The following is a 25,451-nucleotide window of genomic DNA, read 5'->3' as shown; positions in this document are numbered from 1 at the left end:
GTGGCACTCCACTTGTTACTTTACCCCAAGATGAGTGTGTATCTCTGATCACAGTTCTCATCTCTCGGTCCTTGAAATAATCCCTTATCCAATCAAACAAAGTTTTTCTCAGTCCTCCAATGCTCTCTAATTTTTAAGATAGTCTGCCATGAGGGACCTTACCAAAAGCCTTTTTTATGTCCAAGTATACTGTGTCCACCCATCCATCTCTGCTTTTCCAGTCCTTCTGTTACTCTTGAGTAGAAATTTAATAAGTTCGACACACATGACCCTCCTGTCCTGTGTCCTTGTTTGTGCATGTGTGTTTGGAGGTGAAGTGGTGAGGTAGCTACAGTGGGCAAGTCACTCAGGGCAATAGCTAGAAGCTCTTTCACTACCTCCTTGCCTCTCACCACTACAAGCGGTACCTGTCCTTAGAACTTGTACGGAAATAAGCGCAAGGGAGGATTTACAATGTTTTTCTGAGCCTGAGGAAACTGGGAAGAAAAGGAGTGGTCTGCCTACATGCACACACTGAGTCCAGTCTCATCCAGGGAAGTGGGTCTGTTTTGTTGCCATACTTCAACCAATGGTCTCTTGACACCCTTGGAAAGGCTGACAGTTCAACAACTTGGTGTCAGGAGTGGGAATCATTAATGTGTGACATTTTGGCTGGCCTGGAAGAACAAAGGCAAGGATGGCGGGGTCGAATGAAGTGCACATAGATATTGATTTGCATGCTGAAAACAGACAAGATGTGATGGAGTATCTGAAAAGCATGATAATAAGACTGAATCACAACAGTGAAAGTGTCAATAATTTGCTGATTGAAGCGCAGAATGTTGTGCGACATGGATTGACTGAAATGCGGTAAGAGGCGTGTTATTCTGATGGTGTGTGTGAGGTGCTTCAGGAGGAAGTAGTTGGTCTGTGGTGAGAGGTGAGGACACAGTTGATGGCCATCAGTGACCTTCAGGGCCACCAGAGGAGTACCTCAGAACCTGCAGAGGAAGATGACTAAGGTGGGCCAATTAAGGTTTGGGGGAGGGACATGACTTCCCTGTTGGTGCCAGTGCTAGACTGGGAACAGAGGAGGTATGGAACCAAACCAGGATGCTGTTACCAATCCCCTGCTCGCTCTCACCACCACACATCCCCGTGTTCCCCACATAGTCACTTTCCCCTCAGGCTGCATAAGGTCAAGGTAAAAGCTGTCAGAGTTAGATGGGAAAGTGGCTTAGGAGGCATGCATGGCCCAACTTGAACCCCTGGCAGATGCAAAATGCTGGTACAATCAGGAAAGGGCCCAGCAGCTCCTAGATACCCTTTGGGGGCCAGCACTAGGGATGCTGGCCCACCTAACACCAGTACAGCAAAAGAAATACTCCAGTTTGGTGGGGGTCCAGCAGGGAAGGTTTGGTCAACACCAACTGGTGGAGGCATATCAGGCTTGCCTTGAGACCAGGATACGGGGCAGGGGTGAGCCTCTTCCCCCAGCTTGCTGAGGAATTGGAAACGCTTGTCTGCCACGCCTATCCCATGGCAGCAGAGGACATGGTGACTACCCTGACATGGGACTACTTTGTGGACGCACTACAGGACTGGGAACTTCAACTGTATGTAAAGAAACCAACAGAGACACAAGTTTATGGAGGTGGTACTGGCTTCTGTGGCTCCTGCTGGGGGTGTGGTGAGAGAAGGGATGGGCACAGCGAGTGTAAAAAGGGGCAAAAGGAGAGTTCCATCAAAACCCCACCAGTAGAAGCCATTCAGCTATGTTGTGTAAACTTTGGTCATCACTTCCATTTCTCAGTTGCCTACAGTACCTTCAAGGACATTGTACAGGTGGGAAACAAAGCCAAACTAGACATAGACATTGTGCAGGTGAGAAACAAAGTCGAACTAGACAGAGGGGCCGAAGCCCAGCCCATTTCTTTTGTGCCCCATGCTGTGTAATTTACCATTGTGATACTGCTCCAATTATTGAAGTGACAGGGACTGTAGATGGAAAACTGTGCCAGATGGTAGTATGGTAGTGGACATAGGTGCTGAAAGGACTATCCTGTTGTCAAGAGTGTTACCAGTGGGAGGCCTCCCGGAAACATCACAGTTGTTATGTGGAGTCACAGGGCACTCTGTATCACTTAGGGGCCCCGTGAAAGTGTGACTCAGCATTGGGTCAGCGAGGAAGTCCTTCCTTTGTACATCTCAAAGATTAAGGATCCCTGCTGCCTCCTTGGTCTAGAGTCTCTAGACTACCTGATAAAGGTTGGAGCATGTGTCAACTTGTGGAACCAGAAGTTGATAATACTTGGAGACAAGGTGCCCTTGTCATTAGGAGCTGACCTAACTGTGGTAACAACAGTGGGACAAGTGCATCTTGCACCAGAAACACAGTCTAGAGTGCCCAGTAAGTCAGCCAAAAAGACTGCTGGGAAGGAAGGTGCGAAAGAGTACTCCGGTCCACTGGAACAGGCAAACAGCTGTAGGAAGTCCACTTATCAGAGAGAGTAATGTGGAAAGAATGGGCTGGTTGCTGATGAGACTCTACCTGGCCTGACCTGTTGCAAAGGAGAATCACCCACCTTGATCAGCAACAGTGCAAGGTTCTGCGGAGCACCCTTAGAAGGAACACTGATGTATTCAGTAAGAACGATCCTTACCTGGGTCATACGGAGCACGTAAAGCACCATATTAGAGCCGGAGTCACTCTACCAGTCAAAACTCCCACCTTGGAGGATCGGTCTAGCCAAACGGGAAGAGATGCAACGTGCTGTGGAAGAGCTTAAGGCACAAGGAGTGATTGAAAGATCTGAAACTCTGTGGTCATTTCCCATGATGTTATTGACTAAAAGGATGAAATAAACAATTCTGTGTGGAATACAGAGCACTCAGTGATGCAACAGAGAAGGATTCTTATCCCTTGCCCTGCATTGACAACAACTTAGGTACTCTGACCATCGCCTGGTGGTTCTCCACACATAACCTCAAGTCTGACTACCATCAGGTAGAAGTGGCAGAAGATAAGGTTAAGACAACCTTCTCATTTTGCCAGGGGCTTTGGCAGTTTTCCATTATGCCCTTTGGTCTGTGCAAGACCCTTAGCTGCTTAACATCTTATGGAGAGGCTTTTGGAGAGGTTGCAGTGGAGAATGTCCCTTGTGTACCTTGATCATGCGTATCTTCGGGGCCACCTTTGAGGAGGCCATGGAGAGGCTAGAAGAGGTGCTCTGTTGGCTGAGGGCTGCTAACTTAAAACTCAACCTTAAAAAGTGCCTCCTCTTCCATTCTGAGGTACCGTTCCTTGGCCATGTGGTCGGCAGAGACAGGGTTAGAACAGATCCCCACAAAGTAGCGGCAGTGCAAGATTAGCCTGTGCCCACTAGTGTGCCAGATGTATGCAATTTTGTGAGTCTCTACACTTACTACAGGAGATTCGTCCCTGAATTTTCCAGCATCAGCTTTCCCATCCACCAACTCACAAGAAAGAGTGCACATTTCAATTGGAGTGGGACCTGTCAGGAAACTTTTGACAATCTAAAGCAGGCCCTAATTGAGGCCTCAGTACCTCCCTATCATCCAGTTCTTACCTGTTGGATACCAATCTCAGTGCTGAGGGCCTTGGTGCTATCTTGTCACAGGTGAAGGGTGGACTGGAACATTTAGTAGCATACTACATTGCAAGTTTCACTGGTCCTGAACAGAACTAATGTGTGACCCGCAAGGAAGTGGTGGTAGTAGTAAGGAGCACTGAGCATGTCCATCCCTATTTATATGGTGCCAACTTCACCATCCATACAGATTACTCTGCCCTGCAGTGGCTGAAGAATCTCAAGACCCCAGAAGGACAACTAGCATGATGGCTGGGTCACCTTGAACAGTACCACTAGGGGATAAAATATTGCTCTGGTCTTGTCCATAACAATGCTGACAGCCAGAGCTGCTGTCCATGTGAACCAGAATGCCCATATTGTTTGAAGAAAGAGGAAAGTCTGGTGTGTCTACAGCTGCAGATCTGGGGGACTCTGAATGCCGAGGGAAAGTGGCAGCAAAAACAGAGGGAGGATGAGGACCTTACTCCCCTGCTGGAGTGGATTGAGACTTCTCCATAGTGCTCTGGCTGGCCGATGGCCTAGAGGGTGTAGTGCCACAACATCGGTGGGACGATTCACATGGATGACAGTTACTAGGTGGTGTTGCTACCGTGGGATCTTAGGAGAGACCTACTGTGTGAGTGTTAAGTTGGCGCACCCTTGGAAAGGGTGGCAGTGGATATCATCTGGACCCTACCCATCATCACCTATGGGAATCATTTTGTGTGATAATGGACTACTTCACCAAATGGCCTGAGGCCTACGCCCTTCCCAGTCATGAGATGGAGACAGTGGCAGAGGCTCTGGTGAATAGTTTCATCACATGCTTTGGGGTGTGGCGGGAACTACACTCAGACCAGGGGTGAGAATTTGTGTCCATTGTGTTTCAGGAGTGTTGTCAGTTGCTGGGAGTCAAGAAGACTTGTACTATCCCTATTTAGCCTCAGTCTGATAGTCTGGTCGAGCAATTTAACAGGACGCTGATCCAGGAGGTGGCCAAGTATTTCAGCTGTGATCAGCAGGAGTAGGACGTGAAGCTGCAGACCCTCTTAATGGCATACCACCCTGCCCAACACAAGGCAGTGGCACACCCCCCTGCCAGGCTGATGTTCAGTCGGGAACTACAGTTCCTGATAGACTTTGCTATGGGCCGCCCTCCTCAAGAAGTTGCCGACTATGTGACATCAACCTATGTGCAGACACTTCAAGATGGACTGCATGCTGCACATCGACTGGCTTGAACCACATGAGGACTGCTGGGCACTGTATGAAGATACGTTATGATTGGCAGTCAAGGGAACAGAAATACAATGCTGGTGATAGCGTATGGCTACATAAACCCACTCCACAAGAAAGAATTCTTGCCTAAACTTTAGAATGCATGGGAGGATCCCTATGAGGTATGGCAGGTCCTGTCAGAAGTGACCTACAAAATTCATCGAGGGCATCACAGATGGACACAAGTGATTCATGTAGAGTGTTTGTGGGCATATCAGGGTCGTTCTCCTAGGGAGAGGAAGGTAATGAAGGTGAAGAAGGTAGTGAGGAGGAAAGTGAAAGTCAGTCACATGTGGAGGGGAGTGTGGAAGAGTTTGAGCATGGCACGGATGATCCTGCTGAAGAATCATTTGCCAAAGCAGCTGGAGATGATACGGACTGTTCTGTAGGATAGAGCTGTTCATAAACAAGGAGGATGGGCAACCATGACGTGAAAGACAGGCACCACAGTGGATAATAGATTATGTTGTCGATGACAGTGTAAATACTCTATAATGTTTTGCATTTTAGTTATACTATTTGAAATGTTGGTGTATGCATGGTATGCTTACAGTTGCATGAGTGGAACTAGAACAGCCAGATTGGCCTTCTTAAAGAGGGGAGGGGCAGTGTTATGAGCGTGTGGTTCAGGGGTCGGATTTGTGCGTGTGTGTGTGTATTTACCTAGTTATATTGTACAGGGTTTGAGCAGGTCTCATAGTGTCCTGTCTCCATGTCTCCATTTATCCTATTTTTCTTTAAAGTTATGCACATTATGTGCTGTAACGACTTCATCACTCAGTGCATTCCACTTTTCCATCATTCTATGTGGAAAACTATTTTCTAATATCCTTCACACATTTGCTCATCCTAATCTTCTTTACATGTCCTCTTGTCCTTCCAGCTTCTCAGTCATCAGCACCAGGTCTTCCTTGTCAATATTTTCATGCCATTTACTATTTTATACATTGTTATTAAGTTTCCTCATTCTCTTCTATCTTGTAAGGTTGGCAATCCCGTTTCCGTCAACCTTTCTTCATATGTTAGGTCCTTTAGTCCTGGCATGATTTTTGTTGTTATTTGTTTTATTTGTTTTAATCTTTTTTATATTTTTTTCAAGCTCTGTGACCACACCACTGTGTGTGTGTGTGTGTGTGTGTGTGTGTGTGTGTGTGTGTATTTACCTAGTTGTAGTTTTACAGGGCCTGGGCTTTATGTTCGTGTGGCCCCGTCTCCATATCTACACTTATCCAATCTTACTTTAAAAGTGTGCACACTCGTTGCAGACACTACTTCTTCATCTAAACTGTTCCACGTCTCAATACATCTCTGCGGGAAACTATATTTTTTAATATCTCTCAGACATCTTCCCTTTCTCAGCTTTTTACTATGCGATCTTGTGCTTCGGATGTCATATTCTTCTCTCAAGATCAGTTTCTCATTATCCACTTGGTCCATTCCGTTGATCAATTTATAGACTTGTATCAGGTCTCCTCTCTCCCTTCTTTGTTCCAAGGTTGGTAGATCCATAGCCTTTAGTCTCTCCTCATATGTCATCCCTTCAAATTCTGGGACCATTCTTGTAGCCATTTTTTGTAGCCTCTCTAATTTTCTTATGTGTGTGTGTGTGTGTGATGTAATACTTATTCCATTGTATCCATTTTACAAAAGTGAATGTACGTAGGTACAGTATAGTAGTATTCTCTCTCTCTCTCTCTCTCTCTCTCTCTCTCTCTCTCTCTCTCTCTCTCTCTCTCTCTCTCTCTCTCTCTCTCTCTCTCTCTGTGTGTGTGTGTGTGTGTGTGTATTTACTTATTTGTGTATTACAGGGCCTGAGCTAAGCTCTCTGTGTCCTGTCTCCTTGTCCACTCCTGTCATATCTCTCTTTCATCTGATTAACACACACCGCGTCAATGACATCACTGCTCAGTTTATTCCACTTATCAATGCTACGATGCGGGAAACTGTATTTTCTCACGTCATTTAGACAGATGTCTTTTATTAATTTTTTTCCATGTCCCCGGAGATGATTACTTGTGGTCACCTTTATCAACTCTGTCCAATATGTCAATCTTGTTCACCAATTTATACATAGTTATCATGTCTCCTCTTGTTCTTCTCTCTTCTAATGTGGTCAGCCCCAGTTTCCTCAGTCTTTCCTCATAGTCTAACTCCCTGAGTCCTGGTACCATCCTTGTTGCCAGCCTCTGTACCCTTTCCACCTTCTTCACATTTTTCTTCATATGCAGTGACCAGACACAAGCTGCATATTCTAACTGGGGTCTTATTAAGGTGCATAATATCTTCTTCATCATTCCTTCATCTAGGTAGTGGAATGCAAGGCCAATATTTTGAAGCATGTTATATGTTTTCCAAAATATCTTGTTAATGTGTTTCTCCGGTGACAAAGTGTTTTGCACGGTTACTCCTAAGTCTTTCTCCTCATTGGTCTCTTTAATTTTCTCATCACCCAGCCTGTAATCCCTGTTTGGTCTGTATCTACTTCTTCCCATTTTCATAACATGGCTCTTGTCTATATTAAATTCCATCTGCCACTCTTTACTCCACTCATATATTTTATCAAGATCTTCCTGTAACTTGTTACAATCTTCCACATTCTTTACTCTCCTCATAATTTTAGTATCGTCCAAAACATGTTCATGTAACTGTCAATTCCTACTGGCATATCATTAACATAAATAAAAACATGATGGGACCAAGCACTGACCCTTGTGGAACTCCACTGGTTACCTTCTTCCACTCGGACTTCCTTCCTCTCACCACTGTTCTCATTTCTCTTCCCACTAAGTAATTTTCCATCCATTTTGCTAGTTTATCATTTACTCCTCCAATCTTCTTTAGTTTCCACATCAGTCTATTGTGTGGTACTTTATCAAAGGCCTTTCTCAAGTCCAGGTAGATAGCATCCACCCATCCCTCTCTATGTTGTAGTATGTCAGTCACTCTTGAATAAAAACATAATAAATTGGATACGCGCGATCTTCCTTTTCTGAAACCAAACTGTCTTTCACTCAGAATGTTTTCACTTTCTAGATACTCACTCCACTTAGCTTTAATTACTTCTTCACATACCTTGCACAATATACTAGTCAACGATACTGGTCTATAATTTAGTGGTTCCATTCTACTACCATTCATATATATAGGCACAATGTCAGCTCTTTTCCACTCTTTCGGGACTATTCCTGTTCGTATGGAGGTTTCCACAATATCAAATACGGGGTTCAACAATTGAACCTTACATTCTTTAGCAACCTCCCAGATATGCCATCAGGCCCCATTGATTTATTAATATCCATATTGCTTATAATTTTCCTTACATCTTCCTTAGTAACCATGATGTCCTGCATTTGCTTTATTTCCGTAGGCCTTTCTCCTATAAAATGCTCCTCCTTTATAAACACTTTGCAAAAGTTGTCGTTCAAAATTTCAGCTATATCTCCAGCATCCTCATATACTTCTTCCCCATTTTTTACCTTTTCTATTCCCTCCCTTATATTTAGTTTTCCATTTATTAATTTGTAAAACATTTTAGTGTCACTATCACACTTTTCCACCACCCTCTGTTCATATTCCTTTTGTGGTGTTCTCCTTACTTCAACATATCTATTTCTTGCTAAACAGTAAACTTCTCTTGATGTTAAAGTCCTCTTTCTATGATATGGCACAAACTTTTTCACAGCAGAGTTATATAAATCCATAAATTTATCGTATTTCAATTGTATATCTCTTTCCTGGTATACCACAGACCAGTCAATTTCATTAAAGAACTCCCTTATATGGTTATAATTTGCCCTAATATAAATTAATTTTTCCTCCCTGTGTTCCACAATCTTATTCGTGCTTAATTCCGTATCCAGCTCAAAGCTTAGGACATCATGATCGCTTCTCCCCAAGGGACATTCATGTTCAATTTCCTCTTTTAGAGAGATGCCCCTGGTAAATACCAAATCCAACCTTGCTGCAACATCTTGTCCCCTGCACCTTGTTGGTGATCTCACCCACTGTGTCATCAAGTTATTTGTTGCTACATTTAACAATTCCTCTGCCCACTCAACACCGTTCACCACTTCGTAGTCCCACACTATTTCTTTACAACTAAAGTCCCCGACTATCATCACTCTATCCTTTCTGATGAGTTCTTGCTTCATTCTGTCTAGAGTATTTCTCATCACCATTTGATACTGTTCATATTCCCAAGCACTGGTTCTGGGTGGTATGTATACTGTTATAATATTAATGTCCCTCTTACCATCTGTTATAAGCATACTTATCACTTCCTCATTTCTCTTACTATAGTTCACCTCCTTCACTTTCAGATCTTCCTTAGTAAGAACCATTATACCACCACCTCCTTTATTTTTTCTATCATTTCTCCATACTTTGTAGTGTTTTACAACAAACCAATCTAGCTTTATTTCGGGCCTTAGCTTTGTTTCCACCACACACATTATGTCGGGTTCATTATTTCTTAGGTAATCCATACATTCTAGCCTCTTAGACAGAAATACATCTATATTCATGTAAGTCACTTGTATTCCATTCCTAGTCTCTTTCTTCCATGTAATGTATATTCCGTCTGTTTTATCCACCACTTCTTTAGCCTCCCATTTCTCATCCTCCAAAAAAACTTGGTCTTTTCCTCCTCTGTTCTTTCGTCATTCCTCTCTTTCACTTCAGTTACAAGCTCTTTCATTTTCATTCGTTCATCCTGTGACGTATTTCTTATGTAAATTGTTTTGGTTTCCTCCGAGTCCTTAAGTTTCCAGCCCTCCTCAGCAAGGCCTCAGCTGCCACCTGACTCTTTAATTTCAATTTTAATGGTCTATTCTTTCCTTCCTCAAAAGCTCCTAATCTCACACTTTCTTCTACCTCAGCATATAGGCCCTCTTCTTTTACTGAGATCTTATTCAGTAAAGACTTAATCCTGTCATTATCCTTATCCCTCCTATCCTGCCAGTTCCTGTTAGTTTCCTCCCTCAATCCTGTTATGATCACGCATTTTTTCTTTTCAGCAATATCTCTCACCACATACTCATTTTCCTTTAGTGCCTTTACCATTTCACTCTGCATAATCACTTGATTTTCCTCTTCCTGCTTTTTCACTATCTCCCTAAAGGACCTTTGTACCTCCTGATGTTCATGGTTCACTTCTTTCATCCTGGCATCAATTAGGTTAAGGCATTCCTCCTTCCTCAAGTCCCCTTCGGATATTTTCTTCTCCATTTCTAGTTTAGCCTTCATCTCTTCACATTGTTTCCTTAGTTGTTGGTTTTCTTTCTCCATTTCTACTTTTTCCCTTAATAGCTCTTTGTTCTCTATCGTTAACAAATAGATCTCTTTTGAAGGAATCATTCTCCGCTATGACTCTATCCAGTGTTTCTTCTATGGATAAAATGTTTAGGAACTTACTTTCTAATGCCTGAATTGTTGCATCCATATCTAATTTCTCCAGTCCTCTTGGAGTAGTCACGAACCCTTCAAAGTCCCGGGCTTGTTGAGGCATGGACGCCATGATTGTTATCGTTAGCTGATTACGGCCAAAACAATCACCGCCCACACTCTCCGCTCAGCGACCACTCTCCATATCCCGCTTGAAAATGGCCCACTTTCTACACTATGCGACAATAGGACATTAACACAGAGATACCTGGGCCCTGTAACACCATAGGTAGTTTCTCCTCTTTCCGTCCACAGCCGGAGACGAGCCGTCCTCTCTCGGCGACGGTGTGTGTGTGTGTGTGTGTGTGTGTGCATGCATGTGTGTGTGTGTGTGTGTGGATGTGTCTGTATATGTGGGGAAGGGGAGAGGTGTATCATTATAGGTTATATGGGGAAAATGAATAGATGTCTATGGAGTGTAGATGCAGCAAGCACATGGTGTGAACAATTAAAGGATTACAACCACTTGGTAGGAAGTGGTGTGCATTGAGGTCTCAGGCAGTGTAAGCTTACTACCTGCACGCTCTCGATGCTCAGTCTGCTAACAAAATGGACTGAATGTATCTGAAGCAATTTTGTAACGTTCAGTCCACAACAGAGTCCCTGTGTCTCTCAGACGTAGAACCAACCAATCAGGTTGCAGAACTAGGCCAATCAGAAGAGGTCAGAATGGAGAGAAAGGAATGTGACCTGTGAATTCTCCAGGGAAAGCTGGAGGAAAGAACGGGAGTTGTTTTAAGGTACGTGTGTGGATAGAGGGAAGAGAGAGAGAAAAAAAATGTGGTACATCAGTGATGAAGAAATGATTATTAATAAATGACTTTACCACTGCTGCATATTCAAGTTTAGGTCTTATCATCATGGTTATGATCTTTTTTCATCATACTCTTGTCCATGTAGTTAAATGCCACCCTGATATTTGTTAGTGTCTTTTATGTTGAAGCAAATAACTCATTTATGTGTCTTTTTGGGGGAACAAAGTGTCTTGTATAATCACTCCCAGGTTTTTCTCTTCCTTCTTTTTCACTATAATCTCCTCTACCATTTTATACTCCCACATAGGCTTTCTATTATTTTTACCCATTTCCATCACATGACATTCTTTGGCATTAAATTCTAATTTCCATTCCTGACTCTATTCCCAGATCTTATTGATACCTCTCTGCAATTCTGTACAATCCTCATTGTTTCTTATTACTCCCAAGAGTTTTGCATAATCAGCAAACAAATTTATGTAGTTACTCAGGTTCTTATGTATGTTGTTAATATAATTTTTGAACACTTGGTGCCAGCACTGATCCCTGTGGTACGCCACTAGTTACTGTGCTCCAATTTGATGGGGTGTTTCTTATCACTGTACTCATTTCTCTTTCTGTTAAGTAGTCCCTCATCCAGCTTAAGATACTTCCCTGTACTCCTCCTATATGTTATATTTTCCATAGGAGTCTTCAATGTGGTACTCTGTCAAAAGCTTTTTTTAATATCTAAGTACACTGTGTCTACCCATCCATCTCTCCCTTGTATCTCATCTGTTACCTGAGTATAGAAACAGATTTGTTATACATGATTGTCCTCTCTAAATCCAAATTGGGAGTTACTTATGATCTCATTTTCCTCCAGCTAGTCCAGCCATTTTTCTTTAATCACAATTTCACAGAGCTTTCCCACAACACTAGTCATTGACAGAGGTCTATAATTAAAGGGCTCAGTCCATTTCCCTCCTTTATATATTGGGACTATATTTCTTTTTTCCATTCCCTAGATACTTTTCTTTTGTTAATGAACTGTTGATCACATCCCAAATTAGGTCTACCAATTGTTTTCTACATTCTTTCAGTATCCATCCTGACACTCCATCTGACCCTATTGCTTTTCTTACCTCTATCTTTTCTAGTAACTTACTAATTTCCTTTGTTTATGCACCATAATGTTTCGTAACCCTTCCTGTCCCACTTTGTCGTTTTGTTCTATGATATTTCTTTCTACATTAAATACTGATCTAAAGCTCTCATTCATCAGTTCACTCATTTCTTCTGTTGTTTCATATAATACTGTTTTCCCTAGTTAACTTAGTCTCAGCTCGTCATTTTTCGACTTACATAAAGGGGATGCTCGCAATTCAACTGGGTTAGGGCAGTTTTTCATTGGTTAAATCAGCGTTTATTCGAATCGTGAAGCAGTTTTTCCCATGTTATCATTTCTTTTTATTTTAATATCAATTATATGAATGTTTATAGTCATTTTTAGACCACTCATACCCAACAAAAAAGCTATATCAACAGGTACACCACCTCAGGAAGAACTGACAGGCAAAAATCCAGGAATTGACAAAAAAAACATTTATTTCATGAGAATGTATTTTGATACATAAAAATTCAACATACAGTGGAGACTCAATACTTGATCATCTTAATAGTCAAACTTTTCAATACATAAGAACATAAGAACATAAGAAAGGAGGGAAGCTGCAAGAGGCCGCCAGGCCTATACGAGGCAGTCCCAGTGTGCTTAATCTACCTAATTCCATCTATCTTCCCCATCCATTAATTTATCTAACCTTCTTTTAAAGCTGCCTATTGACTCAGCCCTGACTACATGCCCACTGAGACTATTCCACTCATCAACCACTCTGTTTGAAAACCAGTTCCTTCCCATTTCCTTCCTAAACCTGAATTTTTCAAGTTTAAACCCATTATTTCTGGTTCTGTCCTGCTACTGATCCTAAGAACTACATTCATATCCCCTTTGTTAAAACCCTTATACCACTTAAATACTTCTATCAGGTCTCCTCTTAACCTACGTCTCTCTAAGGAATGCAGACTAAGTTTTTTCAGTCTCTCTTCATAGGGTAGGTATATCCCTCATTCCCTGTATCCTTTTAGTCATCCTCCTTTGCACTGACTCCAACAGAGCTTTGTCCTTCCTGTAATGTGGGGACCAGAATTGTACTGCATAGTCAAGATGTGGCCTGACCAGCGCCAAGTATAATTTTAGTATTACTTTGGGACTCCTGCTTTTAACACTTCTAAAGATGAAACCTAATACTCTATTCACCTTATTTCTGGCCTCGATACATTGTTTCCTTGTATTGAGATCAGAGCTAACTATGACTCCTAAATCTTTCTCATACTTGGAACTTCCTAGTGTCACGTTTATCTATTGTGTACCTATTGTTTGGGTTATCTCTACCCACTCTCAGCACCCTGCACTCGTTAATATTGAACTGCATTTGAACACAAAAGTTTTATTTAATACTTGAAAAATTACTTGATAGTCAAAACGACCACACATGTGGTTGTAAACAAAGACTCCCTAGCCTCTCCCTCCACCCCTCTGCCAATTGTGCTGCTGCAGTCTTCAGAATAACATTCTTGTGTGTTCTGTCTGTAGTTTTTCATTTATAAATTTGCATTAACACCAAAGGCTTATTAGTGGTGAAAATATCTGGTAATCGAATAGCCACACACATAGTTGTAAACAAAGCTCTGGCCTCTCCCTCTCTGCCGCCGCTATTGTCCTGTTCTGATACCAGATTACTGGTAAAAAAAAAAAAAAAAAATGCTGGTATTCCAGTATACTGGATACCGGTTCACATCCCTAGTCCTACTGCAGTCTTGAGAAAAACCACATTCTTCTGCATTTTGTTGGTAGTTTTTTCATTTAGAAACTTACAATGACACCAAAAAGGCTTATTGGTGGTGAAAATAAAGAATCTAGTGCAAGTGTAAGTGTTAGTGAGCCACATCCCTCCTCTGATGAGTTCACAGGAATCACACCAGATGTTTTCATGGATGATGATTTGTCCTCCAATGACATCCCTCCTCCCCACCTTTCTCCTCTCCTCTTCTACGATGGCATAGTGGATAAGATAGTGATCGTGGGATCGGGCAGTCGTCCATGCGTAGGTTCGAATCCTACCAAGTACAGCCTTGAAACTTTGTCATTTGTCAAGTGGCTTAAAGTTACCTACATGTCACTATGATAACCAGATTCTATGTGGTTACACCAAAGATGCACTTGGATGGTGATATAGGCCCTAATATGGGTACTACTATAAATAAAACTGCCTGCGCCACTAATGGGTGGAAGCTTAACAGCACTTCCAATACTATTCCAGTTATTTACAGGCGCTATAGTCCAGGATATTAAAAAAAAAAAAAAAAAAAAGACCACTTACAATATGTACAAATCAAGATTACAAAAAAATTACATTGAAGTTTTTATAAACTTGGTTTTGCTAAGATTAGAACAAATTACCTGATTTGTAGATATCGATAGTCTAACTTTTTGATACTCAAACAGCCATTTGGAATTAATCAAATTCGAGCATTGAGTCTCCATTATATATGTATGATTTTATTTTGCCTCTTACAAATAAGTATGCAGATGCAGATGTGACAAGTAAGGTAATTCAACATTTAAGATATCAGTAATGCTTTTGCTTTGCCAGGATGTCATATAAGACTTCTTAGAGGCCAAGGCTAAATAATGTACAGTCATGAACTAAGGTCATGAACATTCCTTTACCTCTTCTTCCTCACAGATGATGTGCAGGTACGCAAGGCTCCGAGGGTGGAGGACCAGATTGTTACCGACAAGCAGGGGCGAAGAAGGTGAGTAACACACACACACACACACACACACACACACGAGACGCAGCAGAGGAAGGACGCGATACCGTCGCTCCCGACAATCAGCTGATCTTCACTACCTTTGTTTGGGTTTACAGTGGCCTGGGCGATAAGTGTGGACTCATTTTTTTTTTCATGAATACAGTGTTAAATAATAATGAGTGAGAAAGATATTCCATCTAAATGCAGGTATGTGACAAGGGGAAAGAATGAAAGCTGATGATGACAATGTTGGTGAGAGAGAAAAGAGAATTTGAAGGCTTTGATACGGCGCAAACTTCACTATTTGATAGAGTCTTAACTATCGAACGTAAATTAGATAAATTGATAAAGGAGAGTATGGGAATGAAAGAGAATGAAGAACAGGATAAAGAGCTCCAGAAATTGAAAGAAAGGATAAAAAGAGTGGAAGAAAACGAAACTAGGCTAAGAACCGAAAATGAAGAATTAAAAGTCCAAATAGCGAACTATAAGAAATTGATGGAAGAAGGACTCGGTAAAGCCGAGAAAAAAAAAGAAAAGCTAAAAGATCTAGTTAACAAAGAAGAAGAAAGAGTACAAGACGTGATTAAAAAAGAAGTACAAGCATGGAGAATCCAAGATAAGAAAGACAAGGAATCATTTCAAGAAGTATTTCAAGAACAGTTAAAAGAAAGAGATGAAAATATGACAAGCAAAATGATAGGAGTCCTCAAGAAAAAGAAAATTTAGTAAGAGAAATTGCGGAAAAAAGAAGAGTGTAATTATTTTTGGACTGAAAGAAAAAATGTTAAATATAGACCAAGAAGGGAAAAAGACGAAATGAAATCAGTAAAAGACCTACTAAAACATCTGAATGACGAGGATAGACAGAACTTAGAAGAGGAAGTAGAAGAAATCCATAGAATGGGACCATATCAAGAAGGAACAGTGAGACCAATTAAGATATTACTAAAATCACAAGCAGCAGCAGAAGTACTATATAGAAAAATGAAACTCAGAGAAACAGAAGGTTGCAAAGATATATATATATAAAGAAAAATAGAAACGAGGAGGAAAGGAAGAGACACAATGAACTGGTGGCAGAAGCAAGAGAAAAAAATAATGAAAGGTCAGAGGAGGAGAAGAAGGCATTTTTTTGGAGAATTATAGGAGACAGGATAAGGAAATGGTATATAAAAGAGAAAGAAGAGAAAAGAATGGAGCAAGTTTAACTAAAAATGATAAGAACAAGAGATTAAAAATGATGTATACAAACATAGATGGGATTTTATCTAGTAAATTAGAATTAAGAGATTACATAAAGAAAGAAGAACCAGATATTGTATGCCTGGTGGAAACAAAGTTAAATGAGGCAATAAAAATAGACATAGATAAAAGGTATAATATATGGAGGAGAGACAGAGTGGGTAAAGGAGGAGGAGGAGTCATGATGATGTTAAGGAAGGAGATAGTGGTAAATCAAGTGGAGTTTGGGGAAGGAAAATCAGAAATACTGTATGTTAAGATGCATATTAACAAAAGGAGTTAACAATCATTGGAACATATGTGCCACCAAAACAAACTCATGGACTAACCAAGAATATAGAGACATGATAGATGACACAATAAGGAGTCTTACAAGAATCATTAAGGAAAGGAGAAAAGTGATATTGGTAGGAGATTTCAACTGTAAGGAGGTAGACTGGGAAAATTATGAAAGTGGTATGGGGAAGATGCCTGGGAGATAGATTCCTGAACCTAATGATAGATAATTTGATGGTCCAAAGAGTAAAGGAAAACACAAGATTCAGAGGAAACGATGAGCCGGCAAGATTAGACCTAGTTTTTACAAGGGATATACCAATTAACGATGATATAAGATACAAGTGCCCATTGGGAAAGAGTGACCATGTAATATTAGAGATGGATATAGAAGAAGGAAAGGAAGATAGAGATGAATCATACAAAGGAGACCGATTAAATTACAGAAAGGCTGATATTGAGAATCTCAAGAACTATTTTAAAACGTAAACTGGGAGGAGATGGAAAACTCATTAACGGTTCAAGAGAAATATAACTTATTTTTGGAAATATACAAAACTGGGGTCAGGGAATATGTTCCGAAATATAGACCTAAAGAAGAAGGAAAGAAAGATTGGTTTAATGCAAGATGTGCTAGGGCAAAGGAGAAACGAGATGGAGCATGGAAAAGGTGGAGAAGAAACAGAAATCCAGAAAATAAGGAAAACTTCAAAACAGCAAGAAATGAATATGCTAAGGTGAGAAAGGAAGAAGAAAAGAACTATGAAAAGGACATTGTCGAAAAATGTAAGGAACAACCAAAATTGTTCTACAGATTCATAAATGGAAAAATAAGACAAAAAGAAACAATAGAAAGGTTAAAAGGAGAAACGGAATGGTGGAAGACCCAAAAAGTATGGCAGAACTGTTAAATAGTAAATTTCATGAGGTCTTTACTAAGGAATCCAAATTTGAAAGACCACAGGGTAATAGAGACTGTCTATATGAAAGAGATTAAAGTAACCAAGCTTGAAATAAAAAGTTGATGACGGAATTGGATGAGGAAAAGGCAATGGGACCGGATGAAGTCTCAGGCAGAATACTGAAAGAATGTAGGGAAGAACTAGCAAGTCCAATATACAACATCATAAAATGCTCAATAGAAAATGGAACAGTGCCAGTGGAGTGGAAAAGAGCTGAGGTGGTTCCCATATATAAGAGCGGAAGGAAGGAAGAACCTTTAAATTACAGACCGGTATCACTAACTAGTGTAATATGCAAGATGTGTGAAAAAGTAATAAAGAAGCAATGGATCGAGTTTCTTGAAGACAACAAAATATTATCAAATAGCCAATTTGGTTTTAGAAAAGGTCGGTCATGTGTGACAAATTTATTGAGTTTCTACTCTAGAATAGTTGATAAAGTACAAGAGAGAGAGGATGGGTTGACTGTATTTATTTAGATCTAAAAAGGCTTTTGATAAAGTGCCACATGAAAGATTACTATGGAAGTTAGAGGAGAAGGGTGGCTTAAAAGGAAGCACATTGAGATGGATGAAGAATTACTTAAGGGGAGAGAAATAAGGACGATAGTTAAAGATATGAAGTCCAAGTGGAGAACAGTAGACAGCGGAGTGCCACAGGGGTCAGTATTGGCACCAATACTTTTCTCGTATATATAAATGACATGCCAGAGGAGTGAACAGCTACATAAATCTGTTTGCGGACGATGCGAAACTGTGCAGAGTCATTAAACAAAAGAGGATTGTGAAATACTACAGGAAGACTTAAACAAGATCTGGAAATGGAGCAAAAATGGGAGATGGAATTCAATGTGGACAAAAGCCATGTCATGGAAATGGGAAAAAGTGAAAGACGACCAGTGGGAATCTATAAGATGGGAGATGGAGTAGAACTAGAAAAAGTAAAAAGGAAAAGGACTTGGGAGTGACAATGGAAGAAAATAATCAACCGGTTAGCCATATTGATAGAATTTTCAGAGAGACGTATAATTTGCTAAGGAATATTGGAGTAGCATTTCACTATATGGACAAGGAAATGATGAAGAAATTGATAAGTACTAAAATAAGACCTAGATTGGAATATGCAGGAGTTGTGTGGACTCCCATAAAAGAAACACATAAGAAAATTAGAGACTACAAAAATGGCTACAAGAATGGTTCCAGAATTTAAAGGGATGGCATATGAGGAGAGACTAAAGGCAATGGATCTACCAACCTTGGAGCAGAGAAGAGAGAGGGATCTGATACAAGTTTATAAATTGATTAACGGAATGGATGAAGTGGATAATGAGAAACTGATCCTGAGAGAAGAATATGACTTTAGAAGCACAAGATCGCATAGTAAGAAACTAAGAAAGGGACGATGTCTGAGAGGTGTTAAAAAATTTAGTTTCCCGCAAAGATGTGTTGAGACTTGGAACAGTTTGAGTGAGGAAGTGGTATCAGCAAAGAGTGTACATAGTTTTAAAGAAAAATTGGATAAGTGTAGATATGGAGACGGGACCACACGAGCATAAAGCCCAGGCCCTGTAAAACTACAACTAGGTAAATACAACTAGGTAAATACACACACACACATTGTCAGGATGGACTCTAAGATAATGTAGAGAACAGCTTGTGGAACCAATCAATGATGTGATCAATAACTCTTTGATGGAAGGAAAAGTACCAAGGGAATGGAAAAGAGCAAATATAGTCCCCATTTACAAAGGGGGAGGGAATAGCAAGCTCCTAAATTATAGACCAGTGTCACTGACTATTGTTGTGGAAAATTCTGTGAAATTGTGATTTCAAAAAATGGGTGGAATATATGGAGGAAACTGAAATCATAAAGAACTCCCAAATTAGGTTTAGTAAAGGAAGATAATGTATAACAAATTTACAAAGTTTCTTTGCAAAAGTAATGATGAGCTATAAGAGAGAGATGGATGGGTGTATGTAAGTATTAAAAATGCTTTTGACAGAGTACCACATAGAGGACTTTTATGGAAAATAGAAAACATATGAGGAATGCAGGGAAGTACCTTGAGTTGGATGAGAGACTACTTAACAGAAAGAGAAATGCTGACAATGATAAGAGACACCCTATCAAGTTCAGCATAGTAAGTAGGGGCATTCCATGGAGTTTCATGCTGGCACTGATAATGTTCTAATTATATATTAATGATACATAACGGCTTAATTTGTTTACAGGTGATTCAAAACTCTTAAGAATAATATGGAGCAACGAAGACTGTATGGAATTACAGAGAAATATTGACAAGATCTGGAAATGGAGTCAAAAGTGGAAATTGGCATTTAATACCAAGAAATGCCATGTGATGGAAATTGATAAAAGTAATAGAAGACCTACATGGGATTACAAAATGGGAAAAGACATTATAATAAAGAGAAAGATCTGTGAGTGGTTATACAAGACATCCTGACCCCAGAAATACACATATATGGGTTATTTGCTTCAACATACAAGATATTAACAAGTATCAGGATGGCATTTAACTACATGGACATGAGTATAATGAAAAAAGAAACTAGAAAGAATCCAAAGGCCTGCTACAAAGATGGTGCCAGAAATAAAAGACCTCTATAAAGAAAGACTGAAGGAAATGGAACTACCATTTTGAAGGATAGATGGGGGAGATTATATTTAATAACAATGTATAAGATAGTGAACTGTATGGAAAAGATAGATAGACAAAACCTGGTATCACTGATTGAAGATGGAGATAGACAGGCAAGAAGACACTCTAAGAAGATCATGAAAAGCCAATGTTTGAGGAACATTAAAAAGTTTAGTTTTCCACATAGAATGTTGGACATCTGGAATGGATTGAGTGAAAAGATTGTAACAGCAGAAAGTGTGGATATATTTAAGGTAAAATTAGATATGGAGACAAGTTACTATGAGCCCTGCTCAAACCCTGTAATATACAACTAGGTAAATAGACACACATAGCTTGAAAGAAATATAATGACTGACAGCTATGTGTAGACTTACTGGCCTTTTTCAACTTCTCAGATGTTCTTATTTTCTATACTTTCCTTTAATTCTTTGTGTACAAGTGAAGTTTATTGAGATTGTGATCTATGAAGTGAATTGGTCATGGGAAGTGAAAGGAAACCTTCCCAAGTGCAATTTCATTTTGTTTGTGAATGTTAACTCTGCCACTGGCTCACCCTGCCCTCCCTGAACAGATTCCATGGTGCCTTCACGGGAGGCTTCTCAGCCGGCTACTTCAACTCTGTGGGAACCAAGGAAGGGTGGACACCATCTGCCTTCATGTCATCAAAGGGGCAGCGTAGTGAGGCCAAGCAGTCACGGCCTCAGGATTTTATGGATGATGAGGTGAACAGGAGATAAAATTATGAATATGATAATTTTTTCCTTCATGATTTCCAGATTTTCATATATGACTTAAAATGTTAAGACTGTCTTGAAATTTTTAAAAATGTATTAAAAGGAGAAATAGATATTCAAGACTGATTTTCACTCTCAAACTGTTTATGTAAAGAAGGCAGCTCATTTGTAAATTATGGTTCTCCTGTGTTTTCATCCTTCACTGTTCAGCATGTCACAGAAAGCACATTGTGTCCAGCCACCAACACTCACAGTACTTGTAGAAAGAAAGATCTCCAAAAAAATCTTTAATCCCACTATTTTATCAGCAAGATTTAATTTACTAAATCATTTTTTTTTTCACCATTGTTTAGTGATGATTCTTCAAAATATTTGAAACAGCTATAAAATCTTAATCATGATATTTGTCATATATATTTCTTCCTCACCTTTAATTGTTTTAGCAAGCAAGGAAAAGTCAAAATAAACATTCCAGTAGGTTGAACAGGAGGAGGTAGTAGACACCAACCGAAACAATAACTTACTCCCAGAGAGATCTAATAGCACTAGTTCAGGGGGTGCTGTGAACCTTCCATTAAGGCTAGTTGTAGTCTCGCTGAACATTTCCCTTTGTGTCTCACAACTCAAGGGGGCAGACAACTCTCCTTCTCACAAAACTCCATGCACTTACTACACATACACCCTTCACCTGGAAATCAAAATTTAAAAGCAAAATGGGTGCTCAATCTTATGCCTTGGAATCCCCTTCTGGGGAGGGGACCAAAAATGTTCCCAGGTTGGACGCCCCTCTTGATAACGACCCCAAATGCCTTGACACCTCCCTCAACTTTTTCTACATTAACTTCTGCAACATTCACAGTCTTAGATCTAATTTTCAATCTGTAGAACACCACCTTTCCTCTACTAAACCTCATCTTCTTTTCCTCACCGAAACAAAGCTGTCTGAGGCAACTGACAGTAGCTCCTTCTCTGTTCCCTCCTACTTTCTATATTCTCATTTTCATTCCAAAGCTGGATGTTGTGTCTATTTACACAATGACTTAATTTGCTCTCGTGCCCACGGTCTTGAATCTTCCGAGTTTTCCACCATCTGGCTTCGATGTAATTGTAGACATGAAATAGTCAGAGGGAGGAGGAGAGGGAGGGACAAGCCCAGAATCATCCAAGGTGGAGTTTTGAGCAAAGATTTGAGAGAAGAGTTCAGCTTTAGAGACAGAAGAGATGGCAGTGGTGCCATCAGGATGAAATAAAGGAGGGAAAGATGAAAAAGTGAAGTTATTTGAGATATTTTTGGCTATATGCCAGAAGTCTCAAGTTTGAGTTTGAAAGATTTTGACATTTTCCATTTATGAAGGAGTGTTTGGCAAGTTGAAGAACAGACTTGGCATGATTCCGGGCAGAGATATAAAGTGCGTGAGATTTAGAAGATGGAAGACTCAAGTACCTTTTGTGGGCAACTTCTCTATCATGTATAGCATGAGAACAAGCTGAGTTAAACAAAGGTTTAGAAGGTTTAGGTTGAGATAAAGAATGAGGAATGTACGCCTCCATGCCAGACACTATCACCTCTGTTATGCGTTCAGCACAAAGAGATGGGTCTCTGACACGGAAGCAGTAATCATTCCACGGAAAATCAGCATAATACCTCCTCAGGTGCCCCCAACTGGTAGAGGCAAAACGCCAGAGGCACCTTCACTTTGGGGGATCCTGTGGAGGGATTGGAGAAATAGGACAAGATACAGACATGAGATTGTGATCGGAGGAGCCCAACGGAGATGAAAGGGTGACAGCATAAGCAGAAGAATTAGAGGTGAGGAAGAGATCAAGTATGTTGGGCGTGTCTCCAAGACGGTCAGGAATATGAGTAGGGTGTTGCACCAGTTGCTCTAGGTCATGGAGGATAGCAAAGTTGAAGGCTAGTTCACTAGGATGGTCAGTGAAGGGAGATGAAAGCCAAAGTTGGTGGTGAACATTGAAATCTCCAAGAATGGAAATCTCAGTGAAAGGGTAGAGGGACAGAATGTGCTCCACTTTGGAAGTTAAGTAGTTGAAGAATTTACTATAGTCAGAAGAGTTAGGGGAAAGATAAACAGCACAGATGAATTTAGTTTCAAAGTGACTTAAAATTCTTTGTAACGATGTTTTCCATGCCCTTGCTGGCCTAACCCTCAGAAAGCTTATGGTCCTGATGGGGTCCCTCCTATTGTTCTCAAAAACTGTGCTTCCATGCTTGCACCTTGCCTGGCCAAACTCTTCCAACTTTGTCTATCTTCTACCTTCCCTTCCTGCTGGAAGTTTGCCTACATTCAGCCTGTTCCTAAAAAGAGTGACTGTTCCAATCCCTCAAACTACCGTCCTATAGCTTTAATCGCTTGCTTGTCTAAAGTTTTTTAATCTATCCTGAAAAGGAAGATTCTCAAACATCTGTCACTTCACAATCTTCTGTCAGATCGCCAGTATGGCTTCCGTCAAGGTCGCTCCACTGGTGATCTTCTGGCTTTCCTTACTGAGTCTTGGTCATCCTCTTTTAGAGATTTCAGTGAAACTTTTGCTGTAGCATTAGACATATCAATAGCTTTTGATAGAGTCTGGCATAAAGCTTTGATTTCCAAACTGCCCTCCTATGGAAGAAAGTGAAAAAATATTACCTATCATTCTTTCATGTTAATTTTTTTCATTATCTTCGATTTTAATAAAATGGTAGAAGGTAACTTGTCAGAGAGAGAGAGAGAGAGAGAGAGAGAGAGAGAGAGAGAGAGAGAGAGAGACATCAACTAACAGGTTGGCGCATGAAAGCGTGTGTGCGTGTGCGTGTTTCACTGTTTCACTGTTTGATCTGCTGCAGTCTCTGACGAGACAACCAGACGTTACCCTACGGAACGAGCTTAGAGCTCATTATTTCCGATCTTGGGATAGGCCTGAGACCAGGCACACATCACACACCGGGACAACAAGGTCACAACTCCTTGATTTACATCCCGTACCTAGTCACTGCTAGGTGAACAGGGGCTACACGTAAAAGGAGACACACCCAAATATCTCCACCCGGCCGGGGAATCGAACTCCGGTCCTCTGGCTTGTGAAACCAGCGCTCTAACCACTGAGCTACCGAGAGAGAGAGAGAGAGAGAGAGAGAGAGAGAGAGAGAGAGAGAGAGAGAGAGAGAGAGAGCCCTCTTCTTCAATGACACTCAACTGTCTCCCTCTTCCACAATAAATATTCTCGGTCTGTCCTTTGCTCATAATCTTAACTGGAAACTTCACATCTCATCTCTTGCTAAAACAGCTTCTATGAAATTAGGGCCCATACCAAGAGTCACGAAGGTTTAAGGTCGAGGGTAGAAGGGAAGGTAATGTGGTACCAAGAGTCGCTGTCATTATTGGAACGAAGAGCAGAGGGAAGGTCGAAGGGAAGGCATGGGTGCCCCCGTGTCTTCCACATGACCTTCGAAGAAATATTTTGTAATTTTCGTAAGCTGTAGTGACCAACGAATAGTATGAACTAAAATCAACATCAAGTAATATTTTCAATCTCGGAAAACCGATAGTTATGTTTCCACGCAAGTTACTATTCTTTTTATAATAGTGAAGGATCGCCTTAAAATCACGAGGTGGAAGAACTCAGTGGATCCAGAAAGCTCGCCACCTAGCTGTTTTATGAAGCTTGTTTTCGATTGTCAGGAAAGTTACACTGTTTATTTCATGGTAATAAATATTTTCTTTAGTGAGCTCATTATCCAAGCCTATTAAAGACCAAATATGTGCATGAGTTAATGGAGAATAGGAAGTGACAGGTGAACTGCCAACAAACAGAAGGCTGTCAAAGTATGCAAAGAAAAGCCAGTCACAAGGTAGATACTAGCTTGTATAAGCAGGTTTAAAACAAAACCACAAAGATGTATGTAGGGATGTAGACAGAGAATTTCACAAGCACCTCACTTCACACTAACCCAGGACTTCTTATCAAACTCTCTCTCTCTCTCTCTCTCTCTCTCTCTCTCTCTCTCTCTCTCTCTCTCTCTCTCTCTCTCTCTCTCTCTCTCTCTCTCTCTCTCTCTCTCTCTCTCTCTCTCTCTCTCTCTCTCTCTCTCTCTCTCTCTCTCTCTCTCTCTCTCTATCAACAAAGACAGTGAGTGACATAAATATTGAGTGCAATAATGTTAAAGCTAAGTCAACAGATAACTTTTCACTGAGTTGGGTGTGATGTGCAAGGATTTAAGTATAGGTATACTGACAGTATTGTAGTTCTCAAGATGTATAGTCATGTATCCAAACTATTTCAGGCCATGATTAATGTAATTCATGATTGACTATACTAATGTGTTAACTATGGAATTTTTAATGATATGCATACAAATTGTGGTCTAGCAGATCCCAAAGAATACAAATTTCTCATCCCTTGTAATGAACTACCACTGCTTCTTGATATGGAGTTTGTAAGACAGTGATTTCCGAACACATGATAAATTACCACTTTAGGGATAATGGAAGGATACAGAAAAAAAAGAAAGTTAAGAATTTTTGAAATTATGAAAACACTGCAGTCTGTAAAGTTGTTGAATAAACCTGTTATAAATACATAGTGAAATTGAGCAACAACAATAAACATTCAGAACTGTTATACATATACAAAACTTGAAAAGAAGAAAAATTATTTAAGTGTGTGGC

The 25,451-nt window shown here is 40.4% G+C and overlaps 1 protein-coding gene across 2 annotated transcripts in view; it reads left to right on the top strand.

Annotated features, from left to right (window-relative positions):
* The window catches only part of LOC123512434 (G patch domain-containing protein 1-like), a 176,940-nt gene that overhangs the window by 4,640 nt on the left and 146,849 nt on the right, over nt 1–25,451 (top strand). Inside the window, exons 2-3 of one of the 2 annotated variants that reach the window (XM_045268848.1) lie at nt 14,836–14,846; nt 20,622–20,772. In XM_045268848.1, coding sequence (XP_045124783.1) covers nt 14,836–14,846; nt 20,622–20,772 — 162 coding nt within the window. Of the gene's footprint in view, nt 1–14,835; nt 14,906–20,621; nt 20,773–25,451 lie in introns of both variants that reach the window. The other variant, XM_045268847.1, reaches the window with a different exon arrangement.

This window comes from Portunus trituberculatus, chromosome 33, assembly GCF_017591435.1.
Source record: "Portunus trituberculatus isolate SZX2019 chromosome 33, ASM1759143v1, whole genome shotgun sequence".
Taxonomy (NCBI): domain Eukaryota; kingdom Metazoa; phylum Arthropoda; class Malacostraca; order Decapoda; family Portunidae; genus Portunus; species Portunus trituberculatus.
Note: the sequence above shows the minus strand (reverse complement) of the source record. Positions and strands in the feature narration are given on the sequence as shown.